The following is a 16,722-nucleotide window of genomic DNA, read 5'->3' on the forward strand; positions in this document are numbered from 1 at the left end:
CATTTCCTAAAACCAACAACCCTCCAGGCCCAACACCCTGAGATTCCATTTCTATCACTTGGCTTCAGCTCCTTCCTCAGCCTCTCTCCTCTTCAGTGCATTTTATCCTAAGTGAACTAACACAGGAATAGCAAACCAAATACTGCATGTTCTCACGAGTGAAAGCTAAACAACAAAAACACATGGACACAAAGAGGTCAACAACAGACACTGGGGCCGACCTGAGGGTGGAGGGTGGAAGAAGGGAGAATATCAGAAAAAATACCTATCAAGTACTCGCTTATTACCTGGGTGACAAATAATCTGTACACCAAACCCCCATGACTGGCAGTTTAGCTATATAACAAATCTGCACATGTACCCTGAAACCTGAAATAGGAGGGTTTTTTAAAGACTATTAAAAATTCTAGCAAAATCTGTTTTACCTTGTTTGATGGAGAATCTCCCAAACATATCATAATTTCTTTTTACTTAGCATGCCTTTTAACATCTTGTAAAGCACCAGCTTTTGACTGAAAAGCCATCTGAGAAAGAGCTCTGGCCTCTACTCCTGTATTAGCCTCTGGAACTGGCCTCCAGGCACAACTCTCCCCTCCACCTCCCATTCCCCCCACCCAATCTGTTCTACAGCCAGCAGCCATCTCTTAAAAATGCAAATCTGATTAGCACTAAAGCAATTAAAACACTTCAATGCATTTCTAGGGGTCTAGTGCGAAAATGAGCTTATCAAGGTCTCCTGGATCCTGCTAGATCTGACCTCAGCCTATCACTATACTGTATGCTACCATTCTTCTCACCCACTATGCTCCAGTCACACTGGCCTTCTAGTTCCTCTGCTAAGCATGCTTTCTCCAAAGCGCTTTGCTCTGACCAGAATCTATTTCTTCACCTTCCGCCAAGATTCTACCTCTCCACCCTCGACCATCAACTCTTTACCAAGTTACAACTATGGGTCTTTCAGTTCTCACTTCAATCATGACTTTCACAGAGACTCCATCCAAACTCTCAAAACCTTCTGTTCCTGCAAAACACTTTATACTTTTCCTTCAAAATACTTAATACAACTTGCATTGATATATTTAATGAGAAGAGGGTCTTTTTTGCTAATGTCTGTATTCCCTAGCTCCCAGTATTATGACTGGCACACACAAGGCAGGCAAACATTTTTTAAATTAATGAAACATTGCTGGGCATGGTGGCTCACACTGGTAATCCCTGCACTTTGGAAGGCTGAGGCAGGAGGATCACTTGAGCACAGGAGTTCAAGACTAGCCTGGGCAACATAGCGAGACCCCCAACTACAAAAAAATAAAAAACAATTAGCTGGACATGATGGCATGCACCTGTTGTCCCAACTACTCAGGTGGTTGAGGTGGGAGGATTGCTTGAGCTCAGGAGGTCAAGGCTGCAGTGAGCTGTGATTGTGCCATTGCACTCTAGCTTGGGTGACAGAGGAAGGCCTGATCTTTAAAAAAATAAAAAAATAAAAATTAATAAATAAAATTAATAAATCTCTGATAATATAATCATCACCTAATCATAACAAGAGAATCCCTATCAACTATAAACATTTTTATAACTAATCGCTTTAACAAAAACCTTCAGCAATCTCCTGTGGAACTTCAGCTTTAAAATGTGTATTAATCCATAGAGTACATGTTTCCACTGCTACTGCATATGTACAACCAAGCAAGAGATAAACAAATTTTAAATATATTTGAATACATTTGAAATCTCACATACTTCTTATACCAGCAGGGTATGAGAATTCTAGTTTCTCCACATCCCTTCCCAGCATTTGATATTATCAGTCTTTTTAAATTTTAGCCATTCCAGTGGATATGTACTGGTATCTATTATGCTCTTAATTTGCATTTCTCCGGTGAATGAGATTGAATAACTTTCTGTATGTTAATTACCATTTGAATATTTTCTTTTGTGATGCATCTGTGTATTTTTCTTATTTGTTTAAAACACACATGTGCACACGCGTGTGCACACACACACATCTTTTCCTTTATGGGTAATAATCTTTTTGTGTCCTGTTTAAAAATCTTTTCCCCACCTGAAGGTTATAAAGATATTCTCATAGTTACCTTCTAGAGTATCTACTACTTTTGTATTTCACATTTAGATCTACAATCCATCTGGAATTTATTTTTGCGTATGGTATAATGTATGGGGTATGAGGGAGGGGGGATCAAGATGAACTTTTTCCCCATATAGATAGGTTGACAAGACTCTCTCTTCTTCACTTTTCTGAAATGCCACCTTTATCATAAATCAGGTGTCCATATCTGTCTGGACCTTTTTCCACACTCTATTCTGATCCATTAGTCTGTTGTCTAATTTTGCACTAACACCACATTGTCTTAATTACTGTGGCTTCATAAGTCTTACTGTCCATCAGAGTCAGTCAGTCCTCTCACTTTCTTGTTCCTGAAGACTGACTTGGCTGTGCCTGGTCCTTTTCATTTTTATATCAACTTGCCATTTTTCACACATGCATACACAAACACACAATGCACACATATCTGGGATTTTGTTTGGACTTGTATTGAATCTGACTGGTTTGGGAAGAACATCTTTACAATACTCACAGTCTTCCAAACCATGAACATGGTATATCCCCTCAATTATTTAGCTCAGTGTTTCTCTTAGCCCCTTATAGAAGTCTACAAGGTTAATACTCTCATTCTCTTACAAGCATATGGTGGAGTTTTCCAGGAGCCATGCATGTGACATCACAATAGGCTAGATGCAGAAGAGGATATGAGAATCCAGCTATCTTAATTAAGACATTTAAAAAAATTCCCAAAATTGTAAAACGATGCCACTCTTTTTGTTTTGTAAAATACATCTATTTTTCATAAGCATAATATTTACGTTGGAATGTAATGGATTATTTTAAAATAAATATTTAAAAGTTTTCTCAGCTTTATTTTCTAATTTAGTAAATACAGCCAGCCAACATAAACAAAAACCTCTTTGGGTTGCTCAATTTATTTTTAGTATTAAAATAGTAACAGACAAAAAATTAAAAATACTATTTTATTGCAGTAATGTGCATTCACATGAAGTTGTAAGAAATAATACCAAGATATCCCTTTGTCTAGTTTCTAATGGTAAAACTTTGCAAACCTATAATATAATTAGAATATTTACAGTGGTATAATATATCTATATTCATGTTTACCCAGTTTTATTTATTTGTATAGTGTGTCCTCGATTTTTAATATTATAAAGGGGGTCCTAAAACCAAAAAGTCTGATAACTGCTGATTTAAAATTTCTTTAACATTTGTTCGCACTTTTTTATTTGTACAGACTCTACATTTACGCAATTGATACTGGCATGTTTCTGAACTCACTTATTATTTCCAGCTTTATGTCCCCATCATCTCCTCAAAATACATGATTACAGTCAGGTAGGTATGTTTTTTTAGAGGGGTTCAGTCCCATCAGCCACCACTGATGACCTTGTATGATACATGAACAACCTGAAATGAATCATTTGGTCCCTTTCCTGGAAATCTGGAATTAGAACACAGAAGGAGATAAATCTCTCTAGATAACTAGACCAGAATGTAAACTCGGGAAGTGACCTTATTTTCTGCCTTCTAAACTGGGAAAACAAAAAATCTAGTTTGCTATAAAAAAGAATAATCTGGATTTGTTAGAAACAATAACGAGAAATTTAGAGAACTTCTTGAGTTGCATATAGTAACTGATGCTAATTCATTCCAGAAGCCCAGGTTCTACGAGATACTATAATATAAATTATTTAGGCCAGTTACAATGGGTTTTTCTTACTTATAACCAAGACTCTTAACTAATATGTGCACAAAGTCCTTCTACCAATTTCCTACTAGAGGTTGGTCTAACATTGTGGGTAAGTATGTGGCTTTGAAAATTGATTCCTTTTTGTTTTTCAAGGGGCTCATAAGAAAATAATTGAGTTGATGGAGTTCTGGAAATCTTAGGGCATTTTAAGACTCCAAGAACCATACTGTGAAGTACGTGTGCTTGCTTATGTGTGACAATATATGCATGTTTATGTATAAATTTGTTAACAATTCTAGTTTGGAACACAAGTTTGTTTTTCTCTGTAGAACCAACTTTGTTATATGAAGCCATTCCCTTGGCAGGTCATTGGTAAGATCTGCTGAACAGCAAACAAATCTAAAAACCTAGACACATTCTACAGATGTGATCTTACAATGCAGAATAACAGATTTTTTTTTTTTAAAGCTAGGCTTAACACTATTTTTGCTTTACATTAAATTGGTATATTTTTAAATTATTATACTGTTGTCAGACACCAAGTTTGCTGTTAAACTTCCAATGACTTATTTCTCATATGTCTGTCAAAAATGATCTCTACCAACCTACACTCATCAATTTTTTAATGTGGAATTTTAAATTAATACTCATTATCTTTTCATCTTATTATTTAAAATCCACTACTTCGTGCTTTTTGAAGTTCTCTCTCAGCTCCTACAGCTTTTTCTGCTTAAATGTTACACAGGATAGGGTCAAGATTAAGAACACAAGGACCACTATGTTAGTCTTCCCTTTGGGTTGACATTGAGTGATCAATCAGCAGGCTGACATGTATACAGTAGTTCACCCAGCTGTTAGTCAGCCTAATCCTGATAATATTCATGCCAAATTTTTGTCATGTTAACCATAAAGATATAACAAGAGCCTTTCCATGTGTTTTACAAAAAGAATCAAGCTATACTGTTTGCAACATTTTCCCCCAGTTATATTTATAAACCTTGACCAAAAAGGAAGTAAAGATAGGTCAATATAACTTGTTTTCAGAAAACTCAAACTGGCGTCTAGTTTTCAACACAGTCTCTTCCAGAACTATCTGTTTAATAGTGGATATTAGAATTTTGCCAGTGTAGAGTAGAAGACCATTTTAAACAAATGTACCTATAAACAACAAATGTATATGTAAATTAAATGCCATTCCATCAGTTGCCTTCCATCTTCCTATTCTTGTTCTGGTTTGTAAATTTTAAAAGTCCTCTTTTCACTGCCTTCAAAAATACTTTCACAAAATTCATGTAACTATGGGCTTCAACACTCCTGATTCTAAGAGACTTGGGGCTGTTTTTTCAATTCATTCTTAGAACGGATATTCATCAACAAATGCTTTATACATTCATAAAGAATGGGGCAAAAGAACATACTGTATAAAACTGCTTTTCTAATTCTTTCTTCTACATTATCTCCTATTGGAATTGTTTAAAATTCTAAAATCCAAATTTTATCTTTTAAAACCCCTTGTCCTTCAAAAATGACTTGCCTTTTCGGTCATTATATTTAGCTTTTCTCTGAACCTTCTGTAGTCCACTTGCAAAAAGCTACAAAATACATCTAGCCATATCCAGAATTCCATTATTTGCTTAAAATACTCTCCCAAGGTGTACATCACATCATCAAGCAGTCATTCCTCATGAAATAAAAGGTTCAGAGAAAAGGTGAGTATAATACAGAAATAAATACTAAACCATCAACATCAGCTTCCTTGAGTGGCCAAAGACTAGCAAAGTAAAATTCATTAATTATATCAACGTTTCTATATTTAATCCATTAAAACATTACTGGGAATAGCCATTTAGGCATTTTTCTCCAATTGAGATTTTTTTTTTTTTCTGCTTGTTGTAAAAGATCCAAAAGTGACATAATTCAAAATCTGTATTTCCCTCCCAGAGACAACCACTGTTAACAGTTGAGGTAATTTACCAGATTTTTTCCCTATGCAAATAAACCCCCAAAGGGCTCATACCATACATACAGTCTTGTAATTAACATTTTTACATTTGAGGGTTTTTAAAGCGAGAAAAACTTATATAGTACTCCCACATATAAAGACTGGCTGTAAATGTCAAGGATGGGTTGAAAAGGCAAAAAGATGCCATGTTATGTAGAGTTAAGAGTTTAATATGTAACAATGATTTCCTATTTCATATAAACTGAAACAAATCTGCTAATGCTTACTCAAAGTCAAAATAACCCAAACAACCTTTCTGTATAACTATTACTTTCCTCATTAACTACAACTTTTAAAAATATTAAAATATGCAAAAAATCCTCGAATACTCAAAGCAAGTCCTGTAATATTTTGAGCAAAAAAGAAAAAATAATAAATCTATTAGGCATAAAAAAGTGTATAAAGGTATATGTTTCTTAGTTATAACTAATATTTTCACCTTTATTTTCCCTGAAAAATACCACTTAGTAAATTTAGAAACTGAGGGAAGTTAGAGATCGTTAAAATTCTTTCACTATACAATTATTAGAAAAATCCAACATGCTCTGAGAAAATGTATTCTCACCTATTTTAACCTGTGACTTTATTTTCATAGCGTACTATTTCAGTTAATAAAAGACTTGTAGATTGTTACTACTACCACTCCTTTATTCCTTTCCAACAGTTCTGTGATCCACTCCTCCCCATACACTTCTGTCACATACATAATATCATAAAAGTAAATCTGGCTTTATTTAGAAGTTCTTTACTAATTCTTCTGAACTGAAAAGTACGGAAAAACAAAATTTTGCATATATTTTTAGGCAGTTCACTGAAACCTTAAAAAAATAATAATAATAATCACGAATCTGTATCCTGTGTTTTTTCTGTATGTTCATAAATTGTTTTCTACTTGGTCTTCATATTTCCAGGGAATCAGAGGGACGTAAGAGAACAGACTAAATTCAAGGAAAAAAAACCACACTCCAAGCATGATCTCCAAGTATTACTTATAGTTAGGCCACCTCTCCTCCGTGTGTGCACAACATCCTGTATAAATAGTCTTTAGCATACATTTTACACTTGATTTTCGTTTCTTGTTTACTTGACTGTCTCCCCCAGTATCATTCTGCAATATCAATATTCTGCTGCTGACCTATACAGTAAGCACACAGTATTACTGCATGCTGTGAAAAGCACCTTTATCACCTAGTTGTCCAACCAGAAAACAGGTGCATGCACATCTTTAATCCCTCAAGCCAATCCACCTCCAATTCCTACCAATTCTATTTCTTAAATATATTTTAAGTCCATCTACTATTTTCCAACCCTACTGCCACTAAGCTAACTCATCTCATAGTCATCTCTCTCAGACTACTCAACTTCCTCAACTGTCTCTCTATCTCCAGCTTTGTCCTCTCTTTTCAGTGCCTTGTCCACACTGCGGCCAAAAGTGATTTTTCTTAAAAAAGAAAAATTGGTTGTCCATTTAATCTGATTAAAATCCTTCAACTGGCCAAGCACAGTGGCTCACGCCTATAATCCCAGCACTTTGGGAGGCCGAGGCGGGCAGATTACTTGAGGTCAGGAGTTCGAGACCAGTCTGGCCAACACGGCAAAACCCCGTCTCTACTAAAAATACAAAAATTAGCGAGGCGTGATGGCATGTGCCTGTAATCCCAGCTACTCAGGAGGCTGAGGTGGGAGAATCACTTGAACCTAGGAGGCAGAGGTGGCAGTGAGCTGAGATCAAGCCACTGCACTCCAGACAGAGCAAGACTTTGTCTCAAAAAAAAAAAAAAAAAAAAAAAGACAAAGAAAAAAAAGCCTTCAACACTTCTGTTCCCTTCCAGGTCTTCACACATGCTATTTTCCCTCTCTCTGAAATAGTTTCCCATAATCTTCCCTCCCTAACAACCTTGGCTAACATTTACTCATCACTGAGCAGCTCACACATCAACTTTATCCAGAAAGTCTTCTCGGCAGGGCGCGGTGGCTCCCTGTAATCCCAGCACTTTGGGAGGCCGAGGCGGGCGGATCACGAGGTCAGGAGTTCGAGACCAGCCTTGTCAACATAACGAAACCCCGCCTCTACTAAAAATACAAAAATTAGCCGGGCATGGTGGTGCATGCCTGTAATCTCAGCTACTCAAGAGGCCGAGGCAAGAGAATCGCTTGAACCCGGGAGGTAGAAGTTGCAGTGAGCCGAAATCCCACCACTGCACTCCAGCCTGGGCAACAGAGTGAGACTTGTCTCAAAAAAGAAAAAAGTCTTCTCCTCTCCCCTAATCTAGGTGAAATGTGCCTTCATAACTTCCATACTGTAGTATTACCATTACATATCATTACATATACTGATGTAAATTTATAATTGCCTGTGTATTTATCTATACATTCCAGTAAATTTATAATTGCCTGTGTATTTATCTATACACTCCAGTAGACTACAAGCTGTGTTAGGGCAAGGGCAATGTCTGGCTGTTCTATTCACCATCATAATTATAGTGACTAATACCAAGCCTAGGCTGAGGCTGGGGAACTCACAGAAGATAATTACTCTAGCTCTGTCAGTGCCTCAATTTTTAGTAGTAAACACTGATAAATGTATACGTTCACTTTTTTTAATGTCTGCGATATCATTCACATCCCATAAAATAACCCATTTAAAGTGTACAAACAAACAGATTCACAGAGTTGTGCAACCATCAGCACAATTTTAGAACATTTTTGTCATCCTAAAAAGTTGTACCACTAGCAGTTACTCACCAACTCCCCTCAACACCTCTAGTTTCTGGCAACCATTTGTCTGCCTTCTTGCTTCATACACAGATTTGCCTATTCTGGACATTTCATATAAATGGAATCATACACTATGTGGTCTTTTGTGACTGGCTTCTTTCACTTAGCATAATGTTTAAGATTCATCTTTGTAGCAATTATCAGCACTCCTTTTTTGCTACTGAATAATATTCCACTGATTCCAGGGACAAAACATATCACTTTATTCATCAGCTGATAAGACATTTGTGTTTTCATCTTTGGCTATCATCAATAATGCTGCCATGAACATTACCATACACATTTCTGTGTGGACACATGTTCAATTCTATTGAGTATACACCTAAGAGTAGAACTGCTGGGTCATATGGTAACTCTGTTTAACCTTTTGAGAAAATGCCAAACTGTTTTCAAAGTGGCTGTACAATCTTACTATTACCACCAGCAGTGCATGAGGGTTCCAATTTCTCCATATCTGCTGTCATTTAAATATCCCTCCCAAAACATATGCTGAAACTTGATCCCTAATGTGGCACTGCTGAGAGCTGGGGATTTTGGGAGGTGACTGCATCAGGAGGGCTCTTCTCTCATAAATGGATTAATCCATTCATGGATTAAAGGGTTAATGAATTAATGGGACTCTCTACAGAGTCCCGAACAGGCAAGAAGGTTCTCACCAGAGTTGACCCTACAACCTTGGACTTCTTAGCCTCCATAACTGTAGTAACTAAATCTTTTTAAATAATCCAGTTTCTGATATTCCGTTATAAGCAACAGAAAACAGGACTAATACAACATTCTGGTCATTACTTGTTATCTCTTTTTTATTACAGCCTTCCTAGTAGGTGTGAACTAGTATCTCATCGTGGTTTTGATTTGCATTTCCCAAATGGCTAATTTCATTTTACTGTGGACTCTATGAGAGTACTGTTGGTATTATGTTTTGCTCAAAAATGTGTTTCCTCAGCACTTAATAGCGTCTGGCACAGAAGAGATCTTTAATATACGTTAAATGAATATATAAAAGATTTTTTTTTAGGTGTGTACATGGTAGAGGAGATGGACTGTATGTGAGGAGAAAACAGAAAATGACCCTGAGATCCTAGCTTAGTAAATGGAAGACTGATACAAAACATAAGATACGGATCATATAAAAAGGAGGACAGGTCATATAAAAAGAAAGCTGAAACCACAGAAATAACACTAAAAACAAAAACAGACATATGAGAACCTTGGCAACATTCATCTTCAAGAAAGAAACTGACAAAAAGGTACACTCAACAGGGGCATTCAGAAGACAAACCAGTAGTGAATAGCGTCATAAAAGGCTCAAGACATCTGCTGATAAGTTACCTATAACTTACAGAGCTTTCTCAGGGATGTCTTCCATGACACTCTGGGTTAAGCCCGCCTAATAAAGCCTTTAATTTCACCTTGTGTCTCTACTCTACCACTTATTTACATTGTAATCATTGGCTCATGCTGCCACCTCAACCAGATTGTATACTACATGTAGCCAGGGACCATTGTTTTTAGAGATTAGTACGGTGCTGGACATATGATAAATGCTGATCTCTATGTTTCTTGCATGAATGAGTTATTCACTAATTTAAATGAATAACAGCATCATATAAATGAATACAGATATTGTTTAATATTTTAATAACTTCAAAATTTTCAAACATTAGAACTAAACCTTACATAAAGAAAAAAGAAGAACACTTTTTACCTTGTCTTCCCCAATTGCTTCCCTGAGTGAAATACGACTAATTTTATTCTCACAAACACACACACACAGAGTAATAAAGCAATAAAATAATTTTCCTCAGCTGGGCATGGTAGCTCATGGCTGCAATCCCAGCACTTTGGGATGCCAAGGCAAAAGGATTGCTTGAGCCCAGGAGTTTGAAACCAGCCTGGGCAACACAGTAAGACCTCGTCTCTACGAATAATAATGATTTTAAAAGTTAGCCAGGTTTGGTGGGCACATGCCTGTAGTCTCAGCTACTCAAGAGGCTGAGGTGGGAGAATCACTTAAGGCCGGCCAGTCGAAGCTGCAGTGAGCTGTGTTCACACCACTGCACTCCCAGCCTGGGTGACAGAGCAAGACCCCATCTCAAAACAAAAAAATAACAATAAATAAAACAAAAATGTACCTATGGGTGACATATAGGGGATAACATTATCGCATGAATTTAACAGGTGTGTCAACATGAGTACTTTCAAGGTTAGTTTTCCATTTTCAATATACTAGAAACTTTATTAAAAGTGTCTTTTGCAGACTTGGAACTAACCCAAATCCCCATCAATGACAGACTGGATAAAGAAAATGTAGCACATACACACCAAGGAATACAGCCATAAAAAAGAATGAGTTCATGTCCTTTGCAGGGACATGGATGAAGCTGGAAGCGATCATTCTCAGCAAACTAACACAGTAACAGAAAACCAAACACCTCATGTTCTCACTCATAAGTGGCAGCTGAACAATGAGAACACATGGACACAGGGAGGACCATCACACACCAGGTCCTGTCAGGGGCTCGGGGGCAAGGGGAGGCAGAACATTAGGACAAATAACTAATGCATGAGGGGCTTAAAACCTAGATACGAGTCGATAAGTGCAGCAAACCACCATAGCACATGTATACCCATGTAACAAACCTGCACGTTCTGCACATGTATATAAAGTAAAATTTTTTTACAAAAGTATTTTGTATAAGCAATCATTAAAATGGCACATTATTTTGAGCAAAACATAAGATTGCAGGTAAGATTTCTAAGAAACAATCCTAAGGAATACAATGTGATGAGTGAGTAAAGATGTACATGGTATAGGCTGGGTGTGATGGCTCACGCCTATATTCCTAGTACTTTGGGAGCCCGAGGCGGGTGAATCACCTGAGGTCAGGAGTTCAAGAACAGTCTGGCCAACATGGTGAAACCCCGTCTTTGCTAAAATACAAACATTAGCCGGGCATGATGGCAGGTGTCTGTAATTCCAGCTACTCGGCAGGCTGAGATGGGACAATCGCTTGAACCCAGGAGACAGTGGTTGCAGTCAGCCGAGATTGTGCCGTGCCACTGCACTCCAGTCTGAGCTACGGAGGGAGACCGCGTCTCAAAAAAAAAAAAAAAAAAAAGATGTACATAATATTCACCATATCATAAAAAGTAGAAAATACACTAAATGTTCACCATGAAAAGACTAGGAAAATAAATTCCGAGATGCATATACACATGAACAGCACAATGGAATACTACATACTCGTTAAAAGGGAAAATGTATATGACACATTCGTTAATGCATTAATGAAATTCATTAACACAGAAATGTTTCTTGAAATATACAATGTTTCAAAACCAGTTATAAACCAGAAAACCAGGTATGATCCCATTTATAGAAAATTACATACTTGTACAGAGATATTTAAAAGGATGTTAAACTTTTAAATGGAGCAAACTCCAGTCCCGAAATTTTGGATAACATTTAATTTTTTACATTTGTCATTAGTGTTTTAATTAAATAATTATTCTTAAACTTTTACAACTATTTTTATTTGGGATAAATTCACATACAACAGTAAACATACAAAAGTAATCCATGTTTAAAAATAAAAAGGAGAGCTGGGCACGGTGGCTCACGCCTGTAATCCCAGCACTTTGGGAGGCTGAGGTGAGTGGACCGCCTGAGGTCAGGAGTTTGAGACCAGCCTGGCCAACATGGTGAAACCCTATCTCTACTAAAAATAAAAAAAATTAGTCGGGTGTGGTGGTGGACGCCTCTAATCCCAGCTACTGGGGAGGCTGAGGCAGGAGAATCACTTGAACCTGGGAGGTGGCGTTTGCAGTGAGCTGAGATTGCGCCATTGCACTCCAGCCTGGGAGACAGAGCGAGACTCCGTCTTAAAATATAAAATTAAATTAAATTTAAAAAAAGGAGATGGGGACGACCCATATAAAAGCAAGACACTGGAGACTTAATAATTACTTATTAAATTTTCATGTATATCAAAAAATAATTGAAAACACTGAGAAGATCAAAAATATAAAGGCATTTTAGCTGTAAAAAATAATGGTTCAAAGAGTTAAATAGCAATAGGCATTTTAAAAGAAAAAATCTTGAATACGCTACAAAGTTCTTAAGTAGATGGTATGTACTTGGAAGGAATACAGAAATTGCTGAATATGTCATCTGTTCAAATCTTTTAAGAAAAACTGTAGAAATTACAGTATCTTTAAGAAAAACAATAGCTCTTAATGAAATAGTGTCATGATCTAGAGACAGCAGCATCACAATCTTTTTTTAAAATGTAAGACCTGGTCTCACTCTGTGGTTCAGGCTAGAATGCAGTGGCATGATCACAGCTCACTGCAGCCCCAACCTCCTGTGCTCAAGCAATCCTCCTGCCTCAGCCTCCCGAGTAGCTGGGACCACGGACCCGTGTCACCATGCTTAGCAAATTTTTAAATTTTTTGTAGAAACAAGGTCTCACTTTGTTGCCCAAGCCAGTTTTGAACTCCTGGCTCAAGCGATCCTCCCACCTCAGCCTCCCGAAGTGCTGCGATTACAGGCATGAGCTACTGTGCCAGGCAGCACCAAAATCTTTTGCAGAAAACACAAACATGTACAAAAAAGACTATGTTCATAACCTATAACATTGACTTGTTTCATCAAACTCTAGAACACAAATGAACAGTACTTTAGGTTTAGAAATTCTGAAGCATACTCAAATCCAGACAATGTAAAAAGAGTTAACTTAAATCCAAGGTGACCTATTTATGATCATATTCCACTTAAGAATAAGCTTTTTAAAAAATATCATGTAATCACGGATATTTATTAACCATGATTACTATATGACCTACCTTTATTCACCAGATACATCTTTGAATGATATCATTTTCAAAATTTAAAAACTCTCCTGAAAGGAAAAAAACTCTCAACACTGAGGATATTTTTAAAAAATGTTCTGGAGCTAAAACTCCAATAGAAAAGCTCTATAAGTGTTCCATGTAAGAGTATAAATATTCAAATAAGTTTATAACCATCTAAAACAATTTTGAAGGCTAAAAACATATAATTTGGGATGTTTATTACAAGTGAAGGTAACTGAGTGTTTACATGTACGTGTATGTGTGTGTGTAGCAGTCCATGAAAATATACTTTCCCACATGGTTATTAATCTTTAAGAGGGTGCCAAGTACATCTCACAAAATGTATTCTCCTTTGCACTATGCAGTACTCAAGAAAATGACATGAACTTTGTACAGTCTTATGATTTTATTGTTAGCGGTCATGTTAAACTAAGAAAATAGTAATTTCAGCTCAAATGTGAGTTAAATCATCAAGTTAAAGTGAAGCTTTTTATTAAGTGAAGCTCTCTCTGCAGAATATCTCACTCAATACACATAACATTTAAATAGACTACTAAAAAGGTGACAGCTGAGGAATGCTTTCACTTCTTTCCATGGTTTCTACTGAATGCCATTTCAGAAATGCCTATATAACACATGACAATCTGGAATGTCTCCACCCATGAAAGAGCATTTGAGTTGGGCAGCAAGCACACTTAGGGGAGTAACACAGAACTCAAGCATGTCTTTTTATGGTTAGCCAGCATAACAATGAAAAGATAAACAACCAAAACACTAATAAGGTCAGAAAATACTGACATAGAGGGAGCCATAGTAAAAATGTTATTTGGAAAAAAAAGTATGAGTAAAATAACTAGAAAATAAGCATTATTTCTAATGTTACCATGCTAAAGATTTCTTTTCCTTTTTCTTTCTTTTCTTATTTCTTTATTGGTAGAGACAGGGTCTCCCTATATTGCCCAGGCTGGTCTTGAACTTCTGGGATCAAGTCTCTCGCCTTGGCTTCTCAAAGTGCTGGGATTACAGGTGTGAGCCACTGCATCCAACCTAGAGATTACTTTTCTAAATGAACACTCAAGGATTTGTTTAAAGAATTTTTAAACTAAGTTACATAAACTGAAGCTTCTATTGATAATCAGTAATAGATTCCATTTCAAAAATAAATCTAACTTCCCGATAATTTTTGTCTTTAAGACAGAATCTCGCTCTGTCGCCCAGGCTGGAATGAAGTGGCACAATCTCAGTTCACTCCAATCTCTGCCTCTTGGGTTCAGGCGATTCTCGTGCCTCAGCCTCCTGAGTAGCTAGGATTATTAGGCATGTGCCCCCACGCCTGGCTAATTTTTTTTTTCTTTGTATTTTTAGTAGAGACGGGGTTTTGCCACGTTAGTGAGGCTGATCTCAAATTCCTGAGCTCAGGTGATCCGCCTGCCTCAGCCTCCCAAAGTGCTAGGACTACAGGCGTGAGCCACCATACCCAACCACCTAATAAATGTTTTGATTGTAATAATGGCTACTTTTACATTGTAAGTATTATAAAAGTAAGTGGTTGATGTAAGTTTTTTATTAGGACATTTTAAAAGTTTGTCAGTGTGTTATATTTACCCAAATTATTATTTTGTATTCTATGAATTCTGCTCTTCAAAATATTAGTTTACATTGTATCCAATTTTTAAAAATCATTAAATACTTATTGTGTACCTACTAAAACAACATGCAGATACAAAAGGAGATTTAAAGAAAAAAGAATCAAAGTCCCTACCTTAAGGGTACCTAAGGGACTTCTTTTTTCCCCCCTAGTATCCCTGATACGAAGTTTCCTACAATCTGTCTCCAAAAACAGTCACATAGGTACATGTATGTATGTATAAAAAATTTACTGTAAATGATTTTAAAAAACTAAAACAGGCTGAGTGCAGTGGTTCATGCCTGTAATCCCAGTACTTTGGGAGGCTGAGGTGGGAGCATTACTTGGGCCCAGAAGTTTGAGACTAGCCTGGGCAACACAGGGGAGACCCTGTCTCCAAGAAAAAAAAATTAGCTGGAAGTGGTGGCACATACCTGTATTCCCAGCTGATCGGGAGGCTGAGGTGGGAGGATCACTTGAGCCCAAAAAGGCTACAGTGAACTATGTTCATGCCACTGCACTCCAGCCGTGGTGACAGTCTATCACGCTGTCTCAAAACACACATATATACATCACACTCACACACACACACACACAACAACTAAACCAATATAAATTGCTATTAGGGTAAAGAAAAATAAAGGTAATTAAAAATTAAATTCTATGTCCTGAAAAAAGGAGTGTTTCTTGTTGCTGCTGATGTATTCCGCACATAATAAGTCAAAAATAATCTTGGCACTTCCTAAAATTTAGGACAATTTTGAATTCTGAGATTAATTTAGATACAGTACTACTGCAGTTCAATTACCATAGAAATGTCTTAAAAGTATGGGCTAACTAAAACAAAAGTGGATGAAGAAAAAAATTACATGTGTGTTTCACTTGATTTTTCAGTTAATTTACAGAGACACCTCCAACTACTAACCACCACCATAACGACGAAAAGATGTAAGAATATTTTCTTCTTCAGACTTTAAAGAAGATACCTGGCATAGGGTAAAGTTTGAGCTTTGGAATCAAACAGACCTGCAGAAGAATTCCAGCTGTGCCATTTATTTTCTTGTTAACCTTGAGCAAGTGAAAAAGCATGTTGTGAAAATTAAACTACTGTTTGGTAAAGCACTGCTCCTCAATAAAACACTGATTAAGTCATGGCTACTACATATCTGACTCCAACTGACTACATATCTAAACTTATAATTGTTGGAGGTCTTCAATCTTTCAAAGAGGTATACCAAAATACCAATACCTCATCATCTTTTCAACCTTATTGTGGAGCCCCACAAACTTTCAAAAGAAGGGTGGAGTAAAAGATGGCAATTTTTTGCAGGCAGAGGCAATGAAAATAGCAACTCCATATAGTGTCAAGAAGTAACATGTTATGGTAGTAACAAAACAATGTTTTATGCCTCCCCCTATTAAAAGGTTTTTAAATAGTTTTCTTTCAAAAATCATCTAATAAAATTTTTAAAGTACTTTTCTTATGTGAACTGTAATTTTCAAATGTGGTAATAACAAATGGATGATGAAAAACATTTCCTCTATTCCATCCAGTGTTTCGACCTGGCTATACTAGAAAATGCTCAGTCACAGCTTGCAATCATACTGTAGCTGAGGTACATGAAAGATGGTCTTGGTTATGACACCTCAAAGTCAGACCACAAAAGTGTTGCCAG

At 36.7% G+C, this 16,722-nt stretch overlaps 1 protein-coding gene across 6 annotated transcripts in view; it reads right to left on the bottom strand.

The window, feature by feature from the left end:
- PPP1R12A (protein phosphatase 1 regulatory subunit 12A) overlaps nucleotides 1–16,722 on the bottom strand; it is a 162,645-nt gene that overhangs the window by 137,463 nt on the left and 8,460 nt on the right. The window contains exon 1 of one of the 6 annotated variants that reach the window (XM_025400853.1): nucleotides 2,601–2,713. The exons of the other annotated variants lie outside the window; for them this stretch is intronic. Within the exon in view, the coding sequence (XP_025256638.1) occupies nucleotides 2,601–2,621 (21 nt within the window). The 5' untranslated portion in view covers nucleotides 2,622–2,713. Of the gene's footprint in view, nucleotides 1–2,600; nucleotides 2,714–16,722 lie in introns of those variants that run through there. 6 annotated transcript variants of the gene reach the window in all.

Source organism: Theropithecus gelada, chromosome 11 (assembly GCF_003255815.1).
Source record: "Theropithecus gelada isolate Dixy chromosome 11, Tgel_1.0, whole genome shotgun sequence".
Classification (NCBI taxonomy): Eukaryota; Metazoa; Chordata; class Mammalia; order Primates; family Cercopithecidae; genus Theropithecus; species Theropithecus gelada.